The sequence below is a fragment of the Sphaeramia orbicularis genome, chromosome 11 (genome assembly GCF_902148855.1).
Source record: "Sphaeramia orbicularis chromosome 11, fSphaOr1.1, whole genome shotgun sequence".
NCBI lineage: Eukaryota > Metazoa > Chordata > Actinopteri > Kurtiformes > Apogonidae > Sphaeramia > Sphaeramia orbicularis.
In genome coordinates, this window is record NC_043967.1 from 39,144,962 (window position 1) to 39,169,326 (window position 24,365).

The following is a 24,365-nucleotide window of genomic DNA, read 5'->3' on the forward strand; positions in this document are numbered from 1 at the left end:
TGATGTAGGACTATTGTACAATATGAATGAACTGTTGTGGTTGTGTTCTACGCACATAAGCACTTTGGGAAGCTCTGACATGCGTGACATTGCTTTATTCCCATCCAGCTATTGTGACAGAGGTAAATATACTAAAACAGGGTCAGAGGCCCACTTACAGCTTATTTTCTCATCAAGCCAGTCTCACTTAATCACCTTAGCTTAATTAGTTTCAAATTAGCCCTCTTTCTAACTCCCTGTCCTCCATCTTTCCCCTCCTTTTCTACCCAGTCGTTTTCACAGCTTTGTGGATTAGACAGCTTATATGTCTGAAACTCTGTTTTTGTTCTTTCTCTCTGTGTCTCAGAGCCCATCCCTCCACCTTGTGCACACTCTCAACTTTTTACCTTCACGCCAAAGCATAACGCAACATATGGATCTGTTTTAAGTGTGGATTTAACGCTAATTACCCATGACATACTGGAAGGCAGATCATGGGTCTACATAAATAAATAAATAAATACATTTTTCTTGTCCATTTTGTAAAAGTAATTTTCCAGAGAGTTCCTATTTTTTAAAATATTTTTGGTGATATAATAATGTGACAATGATACAAATGAACATACTTTTTTTTTTTTTTTTGGTGCCTATAGGTCATGGGTGTACATTAAAATAAGTATATTACTATAACTACCACTACTACGTCTGCTACTACTACAAAAAAAAAAAAAAATAATAAGAGGGACTAAAAGTTGTTCTTGCCTGTTTTGTTAAAAGTAATGTACGACAAAGTTCCTATTCTTTAAATATTTTTTGGTGATATAATAATATGAAAATAATACAAATAAACATACCTTTTTATTATTTTTTTTATTTTTTGGTGCCTACAGGTCATGGGTGTATATTGAAATAAGTATATTAATATAACTACCACTACCACGTCTACTACTACTGCTACTACTACTATAAAAAAAAGAAAAAAAAAATAATAAGAGGAAATAAAAGTTGTTCTTGCCTGTTTTGAAAAAAGTAATGTACGACAAAATTCATATTCTTTAAATATTTTTGGTGATATAATAATATGATAATAATACAAATGAACATAGATTTTTATTTTTATTTTTTGGTGCATACAGGTCATGGGTGTACACTGAAATAAGTTTATTACTATAACTACCACTACTACTTTTACTACTACTATTACTACTTAAAAAAAAAAACAAAGAAGAAGAAGAAGAAATAAAAGTTGTTCTTGTCTATTTTGTAAAAAATAATGGACCACATAGTTCCTATTCCGTAAATCTTTTATTTTCCTTTTTTGGTGCGTTCACAGACGTACGCGTGCGCATGTCATCACCTGTCGTACATGACGCATCATTTCCTGTAAGAACAAGCGCACGCGGGTTGAAGGCCCGCCCGTGCGTGCGTCGGCGTGTTGCATACTTTCACTTTCGCTTCAGAATTTGACCAGAGTGTTTTGATTCAACCCAAGCGCTGAAAACTGAACCAAATAGAAAAATAGAGTGAATATTAGCAGGACAAAGTCGACGGAAGAACACAGTAGGAAAACCCACCATGGCGTTTAAGTATCCTGCCGCGAGAAGAGATGAGAGCAAGGTTAGTGCCTGTACAACAGACTGCAGTTCAAACACAAAACTACAGGAAAAGAAACAAGAAAGGACAGTCATAAAGGGTGGAGGGCTGGACAGAAATGCATATGAACGGAGAAATAAAAACAAAACTTAACCAAAAAGTTACTCAAAAGGGGATTTTGCAGCACTGACTGGGCAAGAAAAGCCAATTGTGGTTGTGTGCAGTTCTGAACACTGGGAAAACTCAAGTAAGACAGAAATGCAGTTGTATCAAGTAAAACTAAGTAGCAATAAATGCTACATGTGGTTATATAAGTCACATGACAGCTTTAGATTATTGTAGAATTTATAGTTTTTCAAGAATAACATATGCCTAAGTGTCTGTTTCTAAACATTAAAATACTGTGGCTAGGACAACTGCTGAAAACTTTACAAAAAAAAAAAAAAAGTGCAGAAGTCTTAGGCCTCATCTAGGTTTGTTGGTTTTGTAGGGTGAAATGAGCATACATATGTATTTGTCATTCTCTTTTCTTCAGATGTAACAAGAAAATACTATAAATATGTGCATGGCCTTAAAATACACTAAAAACTGAACTAAATAGGTTCTAGTATGTATTACCCCTCTTGACATTATTACAGAGGAGCCTTGCATTTCACATAGGGCCGACTAAATTCCAGATGTCGTCTTTACAACCCTATATTCTTAAAAAAAAAAAATCCACTGAAATGATAACGAGAAGCACAAAAAAATACACACACAATGCCAAGAAACACAGTACTAATAACCAAGTCTTCAATGGACTCTATGCACAGCCTCACTACTTCCTGAACCCCAGGTGGCTCCTTTATTTCCTGTCTTTCATTATTGGACACACTGATTAATCCAGGTGTGCCTAATTAATCAGCAGTCACAACAAGGAGCAGCAGGCACACCTGGATTAGTCAGTGTGTCCGATAATGAAAGGCAGGAAATAAAGGAGCCACCTGAAGTTCAGGAAGTAGTGAGGATGTGCATAGAGCCCATTCAACCAATACTGCGCTAAAGTCTTAGTAAGTAAATTTTATTTATAGAGCACTTTTCACAGAGTCACAACGTGCTTTACAGTGCAAAGTAAAGCATTAAAGCCAAAACAAACAGACTGAAAAATAGCTTCTAACCCACTGCAGTTAATGCACTGAATGCTGCTAAAAGATAGTGCAATAGGATGTGACTGTGTCTGTTTTTATGTATTTATTTATTTTTAATCTATTTTATGGTAGTGTGATTGTGTCTGTGTGTTTTTACTTTCTTTATCTAATTATTATGCGAGTGTGATTGTGTATGTGTGTTTTTTTTTATGTCAGGGATTGTACCTTTTAGGATCGCACTTTTTAATTTTGTTGTAGAGTGTACAATGACAATAAAGTTCTGTTCTATTCTATTCTATTCTATTCTATTCTATTCTATTCTATTCTATTCTATTCTAAAGTACAAATAAACAGTACAAATAAAATACAGTTAAAATACCATTAAAACAAAATAAAAATACAATTAAAATACATTTAAAATATTATAAATACATAAAGAGTAATCACTTTGTAGCAGCCCTGAGTCAGTTGGGAAATTAAAAAGCCTGCTTGAACAGGAGTGTTTTAAGGTGTTTCTTAAAACTCTCTACAGCAGGGGTGTCAAACTCAGATCCTCGAGAGCCAGTATCCTGTATGTTTTCGATGTATCCCTCTTCCAACACACTTGATTCAAATGATAAGCCTACCATCAAGCTATGCAGAAGACTGATAACGACCGTCAGGTGTGCTGGAAGAGGGCAACATCGAAAACATGCAGGATACCGGCCCTCGAGGATCTGAGTTTGACACCCCTGCTCTACAGAGTCCATGGACCATAGGTGTAGAGCAGGGGTGTTAAACTCGTATGAGTTCAGGGGCCACATACAAACTAATATGTTATAAAGTGGGCCAGACCAGTAAAATAATATAAATAATAGGATAAGAACTTATAAATAATGTCAACTCCAAAGTTTTCTCTTGTGTTTTTGAGTGAAAAAAGTCATATTCTGTAATGAAAATGTTTACATCTACGAACTGTACTTGAACATAACATGAACAAATATGAACAACCTGAAAATTCTTAAGAAAAATAAGTGCAGTTTTAACAATATCACACCTTAGTTAATCATTTATACATGTACATCGCAACTTACAGATCACAGTGGATCTACAAATAAACAAAACCTGTAGTAACAGGCAGAATATTGGTACAATTCTACAGGGTGTCCCATAAGTCTCCATACATAGGAAAAATAAACGTTTCTTGACATAAACCATTTTTATTTATATAATATGCTCTATATGACTGCCATTTTGTCGGGAACACATTTCAATGCGTGTCCTCCACTGCTGAAGAACTATAAAGAAGAAATATAAAGAAATACATGTTAGAACCATATGTATTATGTCTCCTATGTATGGAGACTTATGGGACACCCTGTATATACTTCTCTTAAGACATTTCAGGTTATTGACATTTTTTGTAAAAGGCTAGTTTGTGAATATAAACATTTTTGTGCAATTTTACCTTTTTTACACCAAAACAAAGAGAGAAATTTGTGGTTTTCTTTATTTATAGGTTATTATGTTAGTGTTTTACTGGTCTGACCCACTTTAGATTGAATTGACCTAAAAGGATTTTAACACCATTGTTTGTTAATATCTTCAGTGTAATTTTTACATTTCACAAATTCATCCCACAAGCCGGATTTGACCCTTTGGTGGGCCGGTTTTGCCCCCCGGGCCGCATGTTTGACACCTGTGGTGTAGAGGCAGGTCATTCCAAAGACACGGTGTGACAGCTTTAAAAGACCTGTCACCCCGTGTACTTAGGCCTTCCCTAGGTTTGTTGTTTCTGCAGGATGAAATGAACGAACATACATTTCTCATTCTCTTCAGATACAACATGAAATTATTGGAAATATGTGCCTTAAAAGTCACAAATAAAACTGACCTAAATGTGTTCTAAAGGTTAAAGTCACTATTTAATGCGACCCCTGACCCCATGACAAGAAGCAGCACAAACAGTTCAGAAGCATCTGACATGTGTTGAATAAATTTGATGTAAAACACCAGAAAATTAATTCAGTGAACCTCATATCGTCTGAACAACAGGGTTTAAGGCATGTTAATTGCAGATGGAGGTCTCACGAAGTCAGGGGTGTCAAACATGTGGCCTGTGGGCCAAAACCAGCCCGCCAAAGGTTCCAAACCAGCCTGCGGGATGAATTTACAAAATGCAGAAATTACACTGATGATATGAACAGTCAAGGGGCCACATACAGATCAATTGTGATTTCAAGTAAAAACAGTAGCACAATAACCTATAAGTAATTTCCATTTTTCATTTTCTTCCGCTTACCCCAGCCCCGGATAATTGGAAGAAAATGGATGGAATGGATCATTTCCTTTTTGGTTTAATGTGGAAAAAAAATTTACATTATGCCTATAAATAATGACAACTCCAAATTTTCCTCTTTTAGTTAAAAAAAAACAAAAAAAAAAACAACAACCAACAAAACATTAAGTTATGAAAATATTTACATTAACAAACTGTCCTTTAACATGTGAATAACCTGAACAAATATGAACAACCTGAAATGTTTAAAGAAAATTAAGTGCAATTTTAACAATATTCTACCTGTTACTAAATGTTCTGTGCATTTGTAGATCTAATCCATAATGTAAATGTATAAATGATAAGTTGATGCATAGTATTGTTAAAATTGCACTTATTTTTCTTAAGGAATTTCAGTTTTTTCAGGTTATTCACATTTACTGTTTTATTTGAATAGTTTGTAAATGTAAATATTTTTAGAATTTAATGTTTTCACTAAAACAAAGAAAAATTTGGTGTTGTCATTATTTATAGGCTATTATGGTATTGTTTTACTGGTCTGGCCCATTTGAGATCAAATTGGGCAGAATGTGGCCTCTGAAAGAAAATGAGTTTGACACCCCTGCACTAAGTACTTCCACTTTGGTTTATGGAAGTTGTTTTGCCTGAAACATTTGTTTTTACTGCTATACATACTTCACATATGTATCTCAATACAGAGACTGAGAAATGCATATTTGTGGTTATTAGAACTTTACTAAACCACCAAACCTAATGTTGAAGACCTTTGTACATGACTGCACATAGTCTTAACACCTGATTCATGCCATCTTAAAACAGTTGTCAATCTTTTTGGACAGGTCAAAGGTCATATGAAAGATAGTGGCAATCTGACAGTCAAGGTACAGTAGAGAAGCAATTACAAATTAACAACAGAAATAACCTTTATGGCCCACAATTTGTAGTTTCAGTTGTTAAATACACTGACGTACCAGTGAAGCAAAAATTTGATTAAAAGTTTATACTTATTGTTTATAGACAATATGTACAGCAATTATGACCTTAAGTGCGTGTGACATGTCAGAATTAAATATCAAAACTGAAATGTCATTCAGAGACATTAATTGATTTAAAATCAGTCATATTATTTTATGTGCAAACTTGTGATGTTCACTCATTATCATCATTGCATTTATTATTATTATCAGGTATTTTCATAGATTTTGTTTTTAAGTTCATAATGACATTGAACATGTTTTCACGGGCCTGTTTTTGATAAATATATTTTGACCTGAACTCTATAAAAGTAGGGTGTGACTTGATAATAATGGGAAAATGTGGGTCTTAAAGTGGTGTGTATGACCCACTTGAATCAGTGTGTATCAATTTTTTTTTACTTTTTTACTTGATCAGAATTTTGATACAAAGAGTCGTTTAACAACCGGTTTAACCCGTTGTTGCTCCATGTTTGGTTTATGCAGAACTGTAACAAGGTTCCTTATGTACTTTTTTACCAAACCATTCAGTTCCAAGAAACCTTTGACTTTTTTGTTAGTTGTAACGAATAGAATGTTGTAGATCAGCCATCATATTTCTCGAAATTAATCTAATGGTGCATTGTTGCCTAATTACCTTAAGACACTACAGGGACAGTTTGGGCAGAGGTTCAGTATGTAAGTATCTCAATATTAAATTAAGCCCCAATGATAGGTGCACCATCTGTAGCTAAAGACATGGTCTTGATCTCTGATGTTTCAAGTTTTTTTTTTTTTTTTTGGCATCGTGTTCCAAATATAATAAATCCTGATCTTCATATGCATTTTAAATGTGCCTATATAATGATAGAGCCACTACTGTACACTATGAATGATTTTTCTGCATGACATAAATGTCATATTCATACTAATTTCATCATAATGACATTACTGATTATCAAAACTATCTTTAGTTCCTTTTTTAAGGTTCATCCAAATCCATCCCAATTTTATTTTTTATTTTTTTTTACTTTTTTTAAATGCATATGCTGCATAACCAACTACATCTCAGTTTGAATGCACTGACTGCATATTCTCCAACATTTTAGATAAATAAATAATGTACAGCATTTATGATGCGTGAGAAACTGGAGGATTCATCCCCCTTTTAATATTCTGTCTTGCCTGGAAGGTTGAAGTGCAAGCACCACTTCATAGTTAGTCATTGATGAACCAATGTAAATTGATTTTCACATTCATTGAATTTTTTCTGAAGTGATGCCAAGTTCACAGTGAATTCTCTGGAATAATTACGCTTGGCATTCTTGGAAACTGGAGTAAGCTGTAGTGACGCGTAACACTACGTGCCCTTAAGCTACAGCATTTATGTATTGCAGAAGCACAACCTCCTGTTGCACTAAAATCATATGACCAAAAACTTTCCATGTCAAAATCAATAATCAACTCAATTAATATCGAATCATTGTGCCTTTTAAGTTAAAGGCTGAGTTTTGGTCCTGAAGTGGAAGTTGAAAAAAACAGATACCCTAATTGTGGTTTTAAACTATTGTTGATGATCAGATCATGACTTTACAAGCAGTAGAATATTCTGTAAATTAAACTAATGATAAAATCTGTTGTCAACATTATACAATGAATGAGGTGAATGACATAAATCCACAAAACAACGTTTATTGTTCAGTTGAAAATTAAAAAAAAAAAAAAAAAAAAAAAAAATTCAATTGATAAATAATAAAGTACTGGAAAAGTACTGTCGCAGTTGAGTTCCACAGAAATTTGCTTTTGTTTTGGAGTTAAAAACGTTGCATTGCTTAACAGGCATTCAATAAAGCAGTCAAGAAAATCAAGCTTTATTGGCAACAATTTCACACACCTGTTTACATGCATTTGTTTGTGATCCTGTTAAACCTGTTTGTTCTTGCACCAGGTGCATGACTACCATGGAACTGAGATCTGTGATCCCTATGAGTGGCTGGAAGACCCTGAAAGTGAAGAAACCAAGGTATGTGACACTGGTTGCATTGGTATACCTTCGTTTACATTTTTAGGGTTATACTGGAAAAACTGGAGCTGGTTTGAAAAACTCACTAGTGCATGAAGATATGCAATTTCTTCACAGATTATTTTTTGAAGATACTGCTTAGTTTTCCCTCCAATTTTTTTGGTTTAAGTGAAAGATGTTCAGCATTCTTCTTGTCAGAAGGAAAATGTCACTTATTTTTGTATCATTAACTTGAATATATTATCTTTGAAATTAGGCTTTCAAATACTGTTGTAACATTCACTTATAATAAAATGAAAAACTCTTCTGTTTTCATCCCTCTGAGGATCATTGTAAGGCATTAATAATAGTAAATGGTTGGTGTCATTTACTTTTCAAACATGATGAAACTGAATTTCATTTTGATGCAGCCCTGTACATGATATACTGTACATCTATTGCATGATCAATACCATTAAGGGAAACTTGATGAAATTTTGTCGTGATGTCCACACTTTTAAAAATTCCTTCTGTTTTCAACCTTTTTAAGGGTCATTGACATTGTTTATAATAAAATTGTGTCATGGTAATTACTGTATTGATATTGGGAATGGGTGAATTTCATTCTGATATCATTATATTATTCAACAACATCACTGTGGGTAACCATACCAAATTTTGAAATAATATCTTTGTTAATTCCTCAACTTTCTTTCTCCTTATTTTTAGGCCTTTGTTGAAGAGCAGAATAAACTGACCATGCCGTTCCTGGAAAAGTGTGCTGTCAAACCTCGGTTCCACCAGCGTCTCACTGAGCTATATGACAATCCCAAATATAGCTGTCCTTACAAAAGAGGGGAAAGGTAGTAGTCAAAAATTAATGTAGTAGAACTTAACTAATAAACAGCCTCATGCATCTTGAAATGCAGGTCAAAGGGAGAGTAAGATTTCCCTGCTGTTTATTTCCTGTTTCTTTTTTTTTCAGGTATTTCTACTTTCACAACAAAGGCCTCCAGAATCAGGATGTGCTGTATGTGCAGGACGCTTTGGACAAGCCTGCCACTGTCTTCTTTGACCCCAACACCCTGTCTGAAGACGGCACTGTGGCACTGAAGAGTGAGCCCAACGCATAACAAATACTGTTACAATCTATGTGCGGTATTATTATGTTTTAGGGGTTGCAAATACCATACTCCATTTTGATCTCACACTCTGTCTTTTACCTACACACTTTAAGTCCTCAAGGGTTTCAATAACTGCTGGCTGCCGACGATTTTCGCTGGCTATTTTAATATGTGTCACCAGCTACTTTACGCTCGGGAGCCCAGGTCAGGCCTTTTCTGATAAAGATTAGAGATTAAAGATTAAAGATTAGAAACCTCCCGCCCGATCGTGGAAAAACAAATAAATGTGTGTACGTAATGCAACCGCTGTGGTAGCGCAACCGTTTGGCTGCATAGGAGACTAAAGCTGAGGTGCCCATGGAAATCACATGACGCTCCAAGCGATATTCGATTGGCTGTCTTTATCAAACTTTCACATGATTTCATGCACACGTCTCAGAGGATGGTGTCACCATGTGGAACATGTCGTCATCAAGAAAAAGACAAAGCCGTGAGGCCTTTGGCTTCCAGGTTTAAGTTACCAGGAAATGGAAAGGAGGTAAATAGGGGTGCCCATGGCTCAGTTGGTAGAGCGGGTTGTCCAATAACCGAAGGGTTGGCAGTTCGAATCCCACTCTGTCCATGTGCTGTTGTGTCCTTGGGCAAGACACTTCACCCTCCTTGCCTCCAGTGCTGCTACTCACACTGGTGTATGAATGTGTGTGAATGTTCGGTGGTGGTTGGAGGGGCCGTAGGCGCAGATTGGCAGCCACGCTTCCGTCAGTCTGCCCCAGGGCAGCTGTGGCTACAGATGTAGTTTACCACCACCAGAGGGAGGATGTGAGAGCGAATGAATAATGGATCCACTGTGTGCGCTTTGAGTATGCGTTCATAGAAAAGCGCTTTATAAATCTAATTATTATTATTATTAAATAAATCGTCATTGCAATAAGTAGTAACTCTCTGGCATGGGTAAATTGCTGTTCTCCAAAAGAAATTTTGATAGTGGTTGTAACAGTGGTCAAACCAGTCCTGGTGGCGGTGCCTCCATTAAATATGTCATTACTACGTTAGATCTATGCTTGACACGGCTTGTCATGTGTATTTTTTGTTTGTCTGATAAAAACTTTTACCCCCCAACAAATTAAGCGGAGTTGTGGCCTTTTATAATGCTATAATACAGGAACTATTTGTAAGATGTAAACTAATAGTTTCTATGTAAACAAATTTCCTAAAATACATAATGAATGACGGTGTTTGGATATAGAATATGAAATATTCACATTTAAACAGAACAAACCAGCTTCAGGAAACTTTATTGCAAATTTATACATAGACTGGCAAAAATCCAAAACCAGCTAGTATCCCCTATTAAACCTATATATCTGGTGTAGTAGTTATCAGCATATTTTTACATTTTCAGTTGCAACAGACTTCTCTCCAATCTGCCAGGGTCCATTTGGTGATCATATCTCCCAGTCTGAATTAATTTGACCATCAGATTTATACAAGATCGAGGAGCATGTGTCTTTTTATCAAATGACTATCATTTTAAAGTTGATTTGACCTTCAACAAATATAAAATGTACAAATATGTATGAATAGTACATGAACAAAGAATAATGTAAATGGAGATCACTAGACGTAGTTTGGAGCAAGGTCACTCTTTTTTTTTTAGTCTTTACCTGTTATGAGGTCTATACTTTGCCTTTTGCAATACAGACATAGTGCTCTTTTCAGCCTTGGCAGACCCGGACCCCTGCCATCTGGTAAGAGCCACCTACTTTTAACAAATAACTGTCTACTCTGAAAATTATTGAAACCCCTGAGTCCTGCATTAAAAGTCTGTACCATGGTCACTACTTTTTAAGATGCATTGCGAGATTCAAATACATAGGTCAAAGTAGCGCTCACTATAAATTATACTTAGATCGCCCAGAACTGAAATATTCACCGTTCAGTTGCAACAGAATAAAACACTGGTAAACAATTAATTTAACATAATAGCAACTGTTATCACTTTATGTACAGTGGTGGAAAAAGGTTTTTGGACACCCCATGTATTTGTGATTTACGATTGCATTAAGAATTACTCTTAAGTCATTGAACTTGGCCTCTCTTCTGTCAAGGTCAAAACTGGACATTTCAACAAGAAGATGTTCCTTGAAACAGATCCAGGGCATGGCATGATGGAACTGAATTTAGTTTTGTTATTTCTTGTTAACAACAAACAAAAAAAATGCCTTATGAAACACAGAAAACATTTTCTTGTAAATATTTCCTCATATGAGTAGTGGAGATTGTGTAAAATTTTAAGGATGTCTGAAAACTTTTTTCCACTACTGTATATCTTTCACACTTAATGTCATTGCTGAGTGGTATGTCTTTAATTCCAGTGGTTATAAGTAGGTGTAGATATATTCAAATTGTTGTTAAAATTCCTGTGGAATTCTGCTTACGTGAGAGTAAAATTGCAAGTGATAGTTAAATAATATAGGAAAATGATGATATTTGTACAGAAGTAGAATGATAAATATAGATTAGAGCTGCACGATATATCATTTGAGCATCGTCATCGCGATGTACATGTGCGCAATAGTCACATCACAGGTCCTGTGATGTTGGAGGCAAATGAACTTAATGTGTTCTCATCTAATGTCAAGGATACCTGACACACTGTGCGCAGCGATCCACCAATCACAGTCTTTCTTAATCAGTTTGCAGAAGCAGACCAAGCCCCTGCACATGGAGTGCGTCATTGGTAACAGCACACCGTTACCGCTGGTAAGGTTTTGCCGTGGCGCAGCACCACGTTCTTCCCCCTCAAATGAAAGTTTGCGAAGCTTCAGGAGGTAGGGAAAAGATAAATGAGTGTTACGTTTCACTTTCACCTCTGCGGGTGTTATAGTTCGCACCACCCTGTACCCCCATAGTATTAGAAGTCAGATGGACACAATGTCAGTTTTTTCCAATATCGTGCAGCCCTAATATAGATGTGTATGCTTATGAGAATATGATATATGTTCCTGTAAGTGAGAAAGAGAATTTATGTGTATCAGTTCAAATGCATGTGTGTGATGTTACTGTTAATCTCATTTGTTTTTTTGTTTTTTTTCTCTGCCTCTGGCCATCCAGTGGGGCGTCTCTCAGAGGAGTGTGAGTATTTTGCATATGGTTTGACTAGCGGTGGCTCCGACTGGGTAACGGTTCACTTCATGAAAGCCGATGATCTCACCGTGCTGCCTGATGTACTGGAGAGGGTCAAATTCAGCTGCCTGGCCTGGACCCATGATGGGAAGGGTGTTTTTTACAACTGTTATCCACGTCAAGAAGGCAAGATGGATGGTAAGGGAGAGACAACTTTTTCAGCAAATACAAATACGCTAAGCATCAAACAGACAGCACTTTTGGCCAGAACAAATACTTCCATGAAGATGAATATAAATAAATCTAAGAGTTTGCTTTGTTAAAGGCACAGAGACCACCTCCAACATCAACCAGAAGCTCTTCTACCATGTTATCGGCACTAAACAGTCAGAAGACATTCTGGTTGCGGAGTTTCCTGATCACCCAAAGTGGCACAGTTCAGTAACAGTAAGTAAAGTGAAGATTACATCATAAGAATGCACAGTCGTGGAAGAATTCGAAGACTATGAAAAGTAATTAAAAACAATGGTTATGTAATCAAGTACTATCTCCTGTGTGTATCATGTGACTAAAACAGACAGAAAAGAAAACATGGAATGCCTTAAAGCACTGTTTTTGTCAGTACAATGCCATAGATATTGATGTAAGAACTTAAGTGATTTTGGTTATTATCAAGAAAACATGGAAAATGGCTAGATATCAGCTCTGAAATTTAACTGTTATGAGCTATTTTTTGTTGTTATCATTACATTTGTCCAAACAAATGTACCTTTAGTTGTACCAGGCATTAAAATGAACAAGAAATTGAAGAAAACAATTTTTTTCTGTGACTGTACATTATGGTGTTTTCATTTTGTTCAGTTAATCTGATCCTTAAAAGCCAGATCCTTTTCCTTTTTTGGCCGAAGTTTGAGCCAAATCACAATGGTAATCTAATGCTATTTCAAAAACTTGAAACTTTTTGCCACTTAGTTAATTCCCACAATCGCATCTTTTGTTTCACTCTTTCATTTTCCCTTTCCCTCTGTACTCGTTACAGATATCAGATGATGGCAGATACGCTGTTCTGGACATCACTGAGGGTTGTGAACCTGTCAACCAGCTGTGGTGCTGTGACCTTCAGCAGCTTCCCAATGGCATCACAGGTAGGGATCATTAAGATTTCAGCCAGTATTGCTGTAATTTTAATGGTGTTCTTATCATTTATTTCTTTAGTTAGGATTACACTTAAATTTGAGAACAGAATCATTTGCTGTATTTTTATCATCTGTAGTGTAGGCCTAAAATTAATAATTATTACGTAAGTGCAACAGCATTATTTTGAACTAAACATGAACTCTGATTTTGCTATGCAATTGGTATGAAACAAATATCACAAGTAATTATTTACTGATAAAGAAAATTGTCTTGAACTTGTAGTATGAAAAAAGTATAAAAATTAACTCGTCTGTTAGGATTTTGACAGTGGTGGTTTTCCTACAGCCGCCTTACCCTAAACCCCCCTTGCTTTGAATCTGAACGACAGATCAGGTGATGCTCTGACTATTTTATAACAAATATATGAACCTAGAGCAAAACGACAGGCTACTGATCACTTTTAACCATTAACACATTTTTATGTTGGAGCTCCTAGCAGAGCGATACATAACATAAACAGATGGACTATGGGCAAAACATCAAACTGTGCATTCCACCACCTGGACTTGATGGACTTTTGTGACAGATCCCCTGTGTTTCCAATCAAATATTCAAAAGACTTGTTGCTCCGTGTCGATTGAAGTGAGATCTCACATCTGGTTTGGAAATTGGAAAAAGTGCATCACAAACAAATGTCTTAGAAATGGAATTGTTGAAAAAAAAAAAAACAACAATTTTTCTTTCTTCAGTACAGTTAGAAAAAACCCCCACCATCTTCAAAGCGTATCATTATCAGTCTTTAATTGTTTGCCCCAGTTCTGTTTAGGGTTTGTGGTATAAGCTCTGTGAACACTGTTAAACTTTCAGTTTTGGCTCAGTATGGGAATACCGTGCGAAATGTGTATGGTTATTCAAGTAATTGAAATGGATCTTTACTGAAAGAACAACTGTTTGCTTTTATTTCCGATCCAAATAGCAAAATAAATCCATGAAATTCATGCTCTTAAACATAAATGTCTGCTTATCTTTTTATATAATTTAGTAATATTTAAAACTACAGCAAATATTTTGGAGTGTGGCAATAGATATTATTACTACATCTTTATACAACACAGTAGATGTTGCACTGTCAGCAAACAGGTGTCGGTATTCAGTGCCAAAGCTTGTGACTCAGTGATGGTTACTTCATCATACAGTTTAGATTTCAAAACTTTGTCTAGCCTTGAATACAAAAAAACTCTCCCACACATTGTGATTTTAATACGTTGTCAAAACATAAAAATGAAAACACAGCATTGCCACTGTTGCTGAGTTAGAGGGAGGGCAGGGGCATTTGGGTTCGACTAGAGTCCCCGGAAATAAAAATTCACTGGGATTTCTCACAACTGAATTTTATTCCATTGTTGAATTCATCTCTTTGTCTGTCCTGTCAGGCCTGCTTCCATGGGTCAAAATTGTGGACAACTTTGAGGCCCAGTACTCCTATATCACCAATGAGGGTACTGTATTCACCTTTCGCTCTAATCTGGATGCTCCTCGGTACCGTGTCATCAACATAGACCTCCAGAAACCGGAGAAGCAGCATTGGACTACCCTCATACCACAACATGAAAAAGATGTCCTTGGTGAGAAATGGAAGAAATTTCATGACATTCAGCCGGTGCACTTCAGCCACAGTATCGGTTCTTCACACGACACACAGAATAGTTTGAGATGTGACCGCATGTTCAGTGGTTTGGTAAAACAGAGTTTACACAAGAGCTGTGACCCTAAAGTGTAAGGACATGGAATTCATGGAACCATACTTTCAACCATCAACCCCTAAAGCCTTGCAAAATACTTTTTTCGCAGAATTTCTCTCTGTGTTTCGATGACCACAACAGCTGGGGAAGTTCTCTGACTGTGGTTAAAGACCTCCGTCAAAGGGAACTCGGGCCGAAAAGTGAAACTTGACCTATAAGCACTTTAACTTTGTTTCTGTGAGCTCTGGACGCTGTTACCATAATTTAGATGATTCATAAATTATTCCCTCTGCGTGTATACACGCACATACATATTTATACAACAATGCAAGTAAAAAAAAAAATTCTACAATGTAGAAATGCAAAGATGGAAAATATTTCTAGGTAAAATACATCAGTAATGGGCTTTAGTCACACACTGATAATCCGTTTATGTTGACAGATTAAATAACTGATTTAAGTCACTGGTTGTTTATATTTTTTATTTTTGATGTATTCTAGTTTGGAGCTAATGTTTCTATTAAAAATAATGTGTGTGTTAGCAGTACTATACACTCATTCATTCATTCATTCATTTTATTCACATATATATATTAAAAGATCCAAATATAAGAACATTACATTTTGCATTTTCATTATGTGAAATGGGACACCCTGGGAAGTTGAAGAGCTTTGAGAGGGGCCCAGACATAAAGAATAAATACCACATGTAACAATAACGCAACACATTTTACAGTAAGACAAACCCAAAAATACCCCCCCCCCCCCAAGCATCCACAGTCTCACACAGTAAAGGTTTGCACTGATTACTGCGTTAGTCTCCAATCTCAAATTCAGTTTCATTTCTTTCTTAAATTTCCATGTCACAATGAGGCTGTGGCTATTAAGACGTTATATCTTACAATAAAACCAGTTACTCATCATTTACCTTGTTACTGCTACATTGACAATGATGACCCAAAAAAACAGAGTACAGTAAATGGAATTTTGCAGTAAAACAACCGGAACCAAGACGAGACAAGTTAATCTCATACACACTACAGATGTAAGAGGGTGGTGTATTGGCTTAATGGTGTGTTAGAGTGCCCTCTTCTGGTTGTTAATTAGACTAAATACTTAACATTTTACACAATTGATCCTTGGCCCATACATTTTTGCTCTTTCTCTACTAGGGTTGGGCGATTGTTGTGGACGATTCATATTTTAATAGATAATTTTTCTCTGTGTAAAGATGTCATTGTGCACTATATGTTAAAAAACAGGCAGCAATAGGTAATAATGGAACAAGAAAGATACCACGAACTTTGGTTTTTGATTTGGGGCGTTTTTCATGATTTTCGTAAAGCAAATTAAGCAGATTCATTGGACATGTAGCACAGCCCCAATGTCTACTGTACCATGTTGTATGCTGATCACCAGTTCAATTTTAAACCATAGCCAATATATATGTAATTTCATATTTTATGAAGTAACTGTTAGTGAAATGAAGGAAAACAGCAGAAAAAAAGTAGAAATTGGAGTAGGAGTTGGAATAGGGAAACAATTTCTCTCTGAAGGTTTTTTTTTTTTTTTCTTTTACATCCACTATTATTTTTACTTTTCACTACTTCTTCTTCATGTTGTTCGGCAGGCTTTGTGTCCTGTTTGAACCAGCACCACCTGCTGGTTAACTACCTCCATGACGTGAAGGACATCTTGCAGTTGTATGAGCTATCGACAGGCCAGCTGGTCAGAGATCTGCCCCTCGATGTTGGTACGGTGCTTGGAGTGAGCTGCAAGAAGAAACATGCCGAATTCTTTTACAAGTTCACCTCCTTCACTACACCAGGTATGTGTACAAGTTCTCATTTGTCCAGATCGGCATTTTTCCTTAGTTGTTTTCGAAGTTCAAGTAAACTGGTTTTGTTCTTTAAAACATTTTATCTTAGCATATGGGAAAACAGCCTACAAAGACCACACAGGTTTATTAGTCTGCTTTCTCCCAAAAGCAAATGGAACTGATGCAGTCTCTTGGATGAGAGACAAAATATTTTCAACAACAAAACCAGTCCAGTTGAACTTGGGACTTTACATGTAAATTATAATATATTTTACTGTATTAAATTAAAAATATTGAAAGCGCTGAATGACAAATACCCCAGCTGGCTTGATAGAGACTAGAGCAAACCTGGGCATTGTATGGCCTGCGGGCTGACCCTGAAAGGCCCCCATTAGGTCATTGGCAAATTAAAAGTCAATGCAAATATATATCATTATAGTAGATGAAACCAATACAATGGCTCTGCTTTTATTTTGAAGGATCTGCTAAATTTTTTTTTTTTTTTTTTCGCGCATAATTTCCGTACTTGGCATAAGGCAGATGCACTGATCAGTTAGTCAGTTTCAACCCATGAAGATGTCCGCTAACACCAAAAAAAAAAGAAAGATTGATTCAGAATGCAAAGTTTTTAACAAGACATGGGCTTCTAAGTTGTATTCTGTGTGCCACCTTTTCATTTTATGATTGTATTGTTTCATTTACTGGTTTTATATATATATATATATATATATATATATATATATATATATATATATATAGCTGAGCTGCAAGTGTATTGGTCTGGCCCTTAACAACTGTCAGTGTGGCCCCATAAGAAAATTATTTGCCCACCCCTGGGCTAAAGGAATGGTTAAGAGCAGAGAGACTAAGAACAACAATTAATGCACAACAAGCAAGTCATGCAACAATAACTTCTCTTACCCTCTTCTTACTGCCCTCACGTTTTTGTGAAATTTTAGTTTTTATGTCAGAAATATAGTAAAATATTCCTTATAAATACCCAGATTCCAGTTTGATTTTGTAAAATACTGCTATTACTCGTATACATAGGATAATTCTGCAGGAAATCCTTGAGTTGGTGAAATTAGAATATTGATTGATTAAAAGATAACCACAATCCATCTCAGTTGATTTGATTAACCATTTACTTCAGCTCTTAAAATAAAGCCTAAAAAACACTCCCTGAGTGTTATAATAGTTTAATTTGTCACATACACAGTTATACATAGTACAGTGCACAGTGAGTATTTCTGTACCTGCAGCCAATAGAAATACAAAATGAAACACAAATGGCTATTACATCAGTAAGACAAGACAAATGCATCACATATAAGTCAAAAACAGAACTCAAAGTAATGGCTTTACACTGCAGACGGTATGTTACATTCTACACCCACACCACATTTTCTCACGCAGAGAAACTTAACTGTATAGAAAGAGGTGTGAACAGATGGTAATCTCTAATCCATGTGAAATGTGTGTCCAGGTATCATCTACCACTGTGACCTAAGTGAGTCAAACCCAGAGCCCAGAGTGTTCAGGGAGGTGGAGGTAAAAGGCATCAAGCAAGAAGACTTTCAGACTACCCAGGTAGTTCATTTCTGTGACCACAAGCTTTCGACTTTTCTTAGTAATACTAGTTCTTTATTTTATTTCCTGTTATTTATGTATATTGTGAAATCTACTGTTGACATATTCATGCGAAGCATGTTTCCCTGAATTGTTTACACTGTGTTTAAACAGAAAATGTGAATAACTCATTTTAATATTATACCGTAAGAGTTGTTACTGAAAAGACAATAAATAGAAAGGGATCAGGTTGTTTAACTGAGCTGTGTTCATATACTTTTAGGTGTTTTATCCCAGTAAAGATGGAACCAAGATCCCCATGTTCCTAGTCCATGCTAAGGAGCTAAAGAGGGATGAATCTCACCCTGTCTTCCTTTATGGATATGGAGGCTTTGAGGCCTCTATACAACCATACTACAAGTGAGTCCAAGTGCTTTCATCCAGAACCTCTTGTATAAAGCATTACTACAAAAGAAGGATATTATCTACGTGTACACCAAAACCTACATTTGCAGACTAGGTTATCATGGCGTACTTTTTGCTGGGCTAACAAAGCAGATGTTAAGTAAACCTGAATATTTTAATCCGATTTTAAATGTATGATGAGCTTAGCTCCACTGAAAATATACGAACAGGTCTCCTAGAATAAGTGAAGGTCTCTATACTTTCAATAAACTTTAAACAAGCGTATGATGCTTTGAGTCATTATGGTCTTTTGGAATTCTTTACCCATAAAAACACTGTCTTCGTCGAAAATCAGACTAAAACCATATAATTTTTCCTAAGCTTTTTGTTATTCCTAAAGTGTGTGGCTTGCAGCTAACGCTTTATTTTAGAACTAGTACTATTGTCTTTATTCCCATATTAGCAATAATAATGTCATTTCTTATTCCCTTTCAGAAGCTGTCATATTTTTTTTTAATATATTTTAATCTGTCAGGTTTTGGCATATATTTGAGTTCTATTTTTGCTTTGTATTATTTTGAAGCACATCAAATGTAAACCTGTACAGATTGTGCTATATAAATAAACAGTTGAAGGAATAATTGCAGGCCTACAAGATAAAGTTGTATAAAAACTACATGTAGACAAACCAGTTTTTCTGCTGGACTTTAAACTGTGGACACTGCCAACCCTTGAGTAATAGTATAAGTCTTTTCTTTATATTATGCAGATTCCACCCTAACACCAGTACATGTGTCCGGGGCGACAACTAATACACTGACTTACACACTTATAGACATAAGAAATCTGGGATAATGTTAGCAAAACTTGCTTCGAGTATATATTCTGTAGTGCTTTTGTAATGACTAGGGATAGGTTTTCCAAAGACATCTTTAAATAAACATATCTTCTTGGATTGGTTTGTCCTGTTGTGGACAAAACACACAGACATACATTTCAGAATAGTTTGAATTTGTCTGTTTTTCAGTAGGGATAATCAAACATCTTTGGCCAGTTTTGACTAATGAATCATTTCACATAATGAAATGTCAAACAGCATGTAAAATGGGATTTATGAGACTTGGGAGTATTTATGTGCCAGTTATTTTCTTTATGGGCACAAGTCCAGTTTTGTGTGTACTTAAATTGTCCTTGTTTCTTGTCTCTGCCTGCCTTGACTATGGTCAGTGTTGCTTATCTGCTGTTTGTGAGACACCTGGGAGGGATTCTAGCAGTGGCCAATATCAGAGGTGGCGGAGAGTATGGCCTCACCTGGCACAAAGGTACAGACAAATGACAGATTAACACAAAAAGTTGTTCCTCATTAGTGAAAACACAACATGTAATTATTAATGGAAGCACAAATGTATTATTTTCACAATATCCTCTACTGTATTTGTGTTTTCAGCTGGTACATTAGGGAACAAGCAGAACTGCTTTGATGACTTCCAGTGTGCAGCAGAGTATTTGATCCAAGAGAAGTACACAACCGCCAGCCGCATAGCTATCAATGGAGCGTCCAATGGAGGCCTTCTAGTGGGTGAGTACAGGATCTGCAATGTTGGTGTAGGATGTGTTCATGTGTTGAGTGAAATCCAGAGAAAAAGGTCAGCAAGAGAAATACAAAGGTAAATCCTGGAGACTATTAAGTTACAGTCCATTACATACTATACTGAAACTTTTATTATGGAGGAGGGCTGATCTTTATTTTCAGTTGCCGAAATATGAGTCTCTACCTCAGCTGTACCTCCTCCCCAATGTAACGGCTCAATAATCTGCACTTAGTGTATCTGTGAGAATGAACATTTTTAACAAAGCCTTCTCAATTCATCCCATCCTCTCTCAACGCAAAGATCACCCGTCCTTTACAAATTTCAGCAATATTCTATATTCTGTTACAGTGCACATATGGGTAATTGCTAATGTCAGATTCATCTAACAGCAGTTTGCTGCTTAGCTTCAATTAATTTAGCTATTTAACAGGACATTAAACAGTACTTAGACACATCATTTACCAGAAGCTGGTAAATGGTGTGACATTGTACACACCCAATGAATGCCTTCTTTCTTTGTGTGTGTTGTAAGATTTAGGAGTCATAGTGTTGCAGTGGGAGGTAAAGGGGAGGAGTTTGAGTATATGTGTTTGTAAATAAAACAAATCAGTAACTTAGATGTTAAATTTACACAGGGGCGTGTGTGAACCAGCGACCAGACCTGTTCGGCTGTGCTGTAGCAGAGGTAGGAGTGATGGATATGCTGAAGTTCCACAAATACACAATTGGCCATGCGTGGACCACGGACTATGGCTGTTCGGACGACCCAGAGCAGTTCAAATGGATCATCAAGTATGAACACACACATACATACACCACCTGTCAGGAAAACATACCTGTGCAGGAGGATATATATGTATCTGCACATACTGATCTGTCACCTATGATTGATGGGAGGAAACACACATTGATCATTAGAGGGCCAACTGTACTGATATTTGAGAAGCAGACGTTTTTAATAATGGATTTAAATGTAAAATGACTATTAAAGTACAATTGACACAAAAACAAAATCAAATCCACATGGTGTTCAGATTCTCCAGCTAACTACAGGTTTCCAGTGAAACCTTCGAAGCCATCAAACTCATCAAAATAATTTTGAGATGTTTATTTTTATATGCTTTAAAAGAAATAATATCAAAATCCAGGCCTATATGTTGAAGTCCCTTTGGCTTAAGTTTGGGTTATGTTAAAACCATTCCCCTGGGAAGTGTAGTTCAGTTCATAATGCTGATACTTGTAGTGATTAGTTTTGACAGAAAATACATGCTTAACCTTCTGAGACCCAGGAAAGTACAAGTTTATGTTTTTTTAAAATTAAATAATTGCTTATATTGGAAACACCATGATGCATCAGTTTTTTCAGATGCATTTAAAAAAAAATATTGTATGTCCTTAGGGGTGGACAGTTTTATTTTTTTGTATAAAGCTGTGGACAGAAAACCCATAGCTGGATCTTGGGAGGTTAAATAATTCTGAGTTTGAGCTAACAGAGTTCACTTGGTTAATGTTAGGTTAATCTTCACAATCCAAAAGCAGTTTTGCTACATTCGTACTTACTTTATTTAAAAGGGACCATGTACAATTTTAAACATAAATGTTACCATTTGATGCATCGTACCAGAGTTAGCCTTTGCTTAATTTACATCTTATATTGTGTTTGCCTCCAACTGAATCTCAAATTAATGTTTGTTCACCCTCTTAACCCCTTACTGCCTAAATGTATTCACAATTATAGAAAAAAAATTGTTGCTGGGACACAGATCCTAATTTGACAGGAGATTGTTAATTTTAATATAGCATTACAATAACTGATGGTAATTAGGCATAACTGTCATAATTGGCACAGTAGTAATTAAACACATTTTCCAATGTCAGGTATTTTAGATAATTTTATTGATGTTGCTACTGATCAGTTATTCCAGTCAACAAACCAAACAAAACTAAAATGATCCAAAAATCAGGAAAATGTCATGAAATTATTTACACCATCACAGAAATGAACATTTGAAATGGATCCATGAACGTCAGGGGTCATAGGTAATCAAATAACATGTACATTCACAAAGCGTTAAACAGCACCTCGTTACAAAAACAGTGGAATATTGAGGCGAATTTGCGACAGTAGTCTATAAGGGGCTGATCCTCACCTCTCTTCTACTGCACCTGTCACATTGTTCCTTCCAACCACCCTTTCTCACCTTCTGTCTAGGTATTCTCCTCTTCATAATCTTCCACAACCACCCTATTCTGGCCCTCCATACCCGGCCATTCTGCTACTCACCGCAGATCATGATGATCGCGTGGTTCCTCTCCACACCCTCAAGTACTGCGCTACCTTGCAGCATGGCGTGGGCAGCAGTCCCAGGCAAAGTCAGCCCCTGATGGTCTTGGTAGACACCCGTAGTGGGCACGGTGCAGGGAAACCCACTGCCAAGGCCATTCTGGAAGACACCCACATCTTCTCCTTCGTAGCTGAGACCCTCGGGCTCATCTGGAAGGAGTAAGGAATATAGTACTGGAGAAAAGGGAAATATCTGAAATATATGGGATAGAAATGTAGTGGGAGAATGTAATTTTTTCCTCAGATTTAGTTTCAGATAATGACAAGAGAGTCAGGAAAAGTGTGATGAACTGGGTGAATGGGGGAGCAAAAGAAAAGTACGATACGATTTATAAAGGGCTAACAAAGTGTGATTAAAATCTGATTATAATAACTTCATTGAAAGCTTTTAACTGTAAATTTTTTCAATCAAATACTGGTGAAGTTTACATATTGTTTTTGGATGCTTACTGTCAGATTTGAAATAAAACGAGTCAACATTTTCACTGAATGCTTTTTTGTGGTAACGTCTGTCTATCATTGGTTAATGTAGAGTCCAAAGTCTTTAAAAGAGATTTAGGTGGATCAGACACAGAGGTAGCATACAAAAGAATAAAATACATATTTTACAGCTGTTTTTTTTTACCTATATCATGCAAAATGGACCCTTTTATATATAATTGTATAATTATAATAATCTGTGTTCAACCAGCCTTTTTTATACTGAAATACTTTTAATAAATTGTAGCATACTGCATCTAAAACCTGAAGGACCTCTGGGGAAAATTTTAAGTGCCGTAACAATCATCTAAAGCATTAAAGAAACATTCCAAACCTTCTCCAAAATAATTTTACTTTTAGAGTACTGTGTAGACTTTTTTTCCACCAACAGAGGACACTGCGGACCACCTACACTGAACAAAAATATAAACGCACCACTTTTGTTTTTGCTCCCATTTTTCATGAGCTGAACTCAAAGATCTAAAACTTTTTCTATGTACACAAAAGGCCTGTTTCTCTCAAATATTGTTCATAAATTTGTCTAAATCTGTGTTAGTGAGCACTTCTCCTTTGTCCTTTGCTGAGATAATCCATCCACCTCACAGGTGTGGCATATCAAGATGCTGATTAGACAGCAGGATTATTGCACAGGTGTGACTTAGGCTGGCCACAATAAAAGGCCACTCTAAAATGTGCAGTTTTACTGTATTGGGTGGTCCAGGGGGGTCAGAAAACCAGTCAGTATTTGGTGTGACCACCATTTTCCTCGCACAGTCTTCTTCATGAATTCTGTGAAACAGCTTTGGAGATGGCTTATGGTAGAGAAATGAACATTCAATTCACAGGCAAAAGCTCTGGTGGAGATTCCTGAAGTCAGCATGCCAATTGCATATTCCCTCAAAACTTGTGACATCTGTGGTATTGTGCTGTGTGATAAAACTGCACATTTTGGAGTGGCCTTTTATTGTGGCCAGCCTAAGGCACACCTGTGCAATAATCCTGCTGTCTAATCAGCATCTTGATCTGCCACACCTGTGAGGTGGATGGATTATCTCAGCAAAGAAGAAGTGTTCACTAACACAAATTTAGACAGAT

General features: G+C 36.2%; 1 protein-coding gene across 1 annotated transcript; it reads left to right on the forward strand.

The window, feature by feature from the left end:
- Positions 1 to 1,403: 1,403 nt before the first annotated feature.
- Positions 1,404 to 23,681, forward strand: LOC115427842 (prolyl endopeptidase). The gene is made up of 15 exons (XM_030146539.1): positions 1,404 to 1,596; positions 7,879 to 7,953; positions 8,662 to 8,795; positions 8,918 to 9,048; positions 12,171 to 12,380; positions 12,508 to 12,629; positions 13,222 to 13,327; positions 14,753 to 14,944; positions 16,692 to 16,889; positions 18,367 to 18,470; positions 18,733 to 18,869; positions 20,082 to 20,176; positions 20,302 to 20,433; positions 21,082 to 21,238; positions 22,659 to 23,681. Exons 1-15 carry the CDS (start codon positions 1,555 to 1,557, stop codon positions 22,951 to 22,953), a joined length of 2,130 nt encoding a protein of 709 aa, XP_030002399.1. The 5' UTR covers positions 1,404 to 1,554; the 3' UTR covers positions 22,954 to 23,681.
- The last annotated feature ends 684 nt before the right edge of the window (positions 23,682 to 24,365 follow it).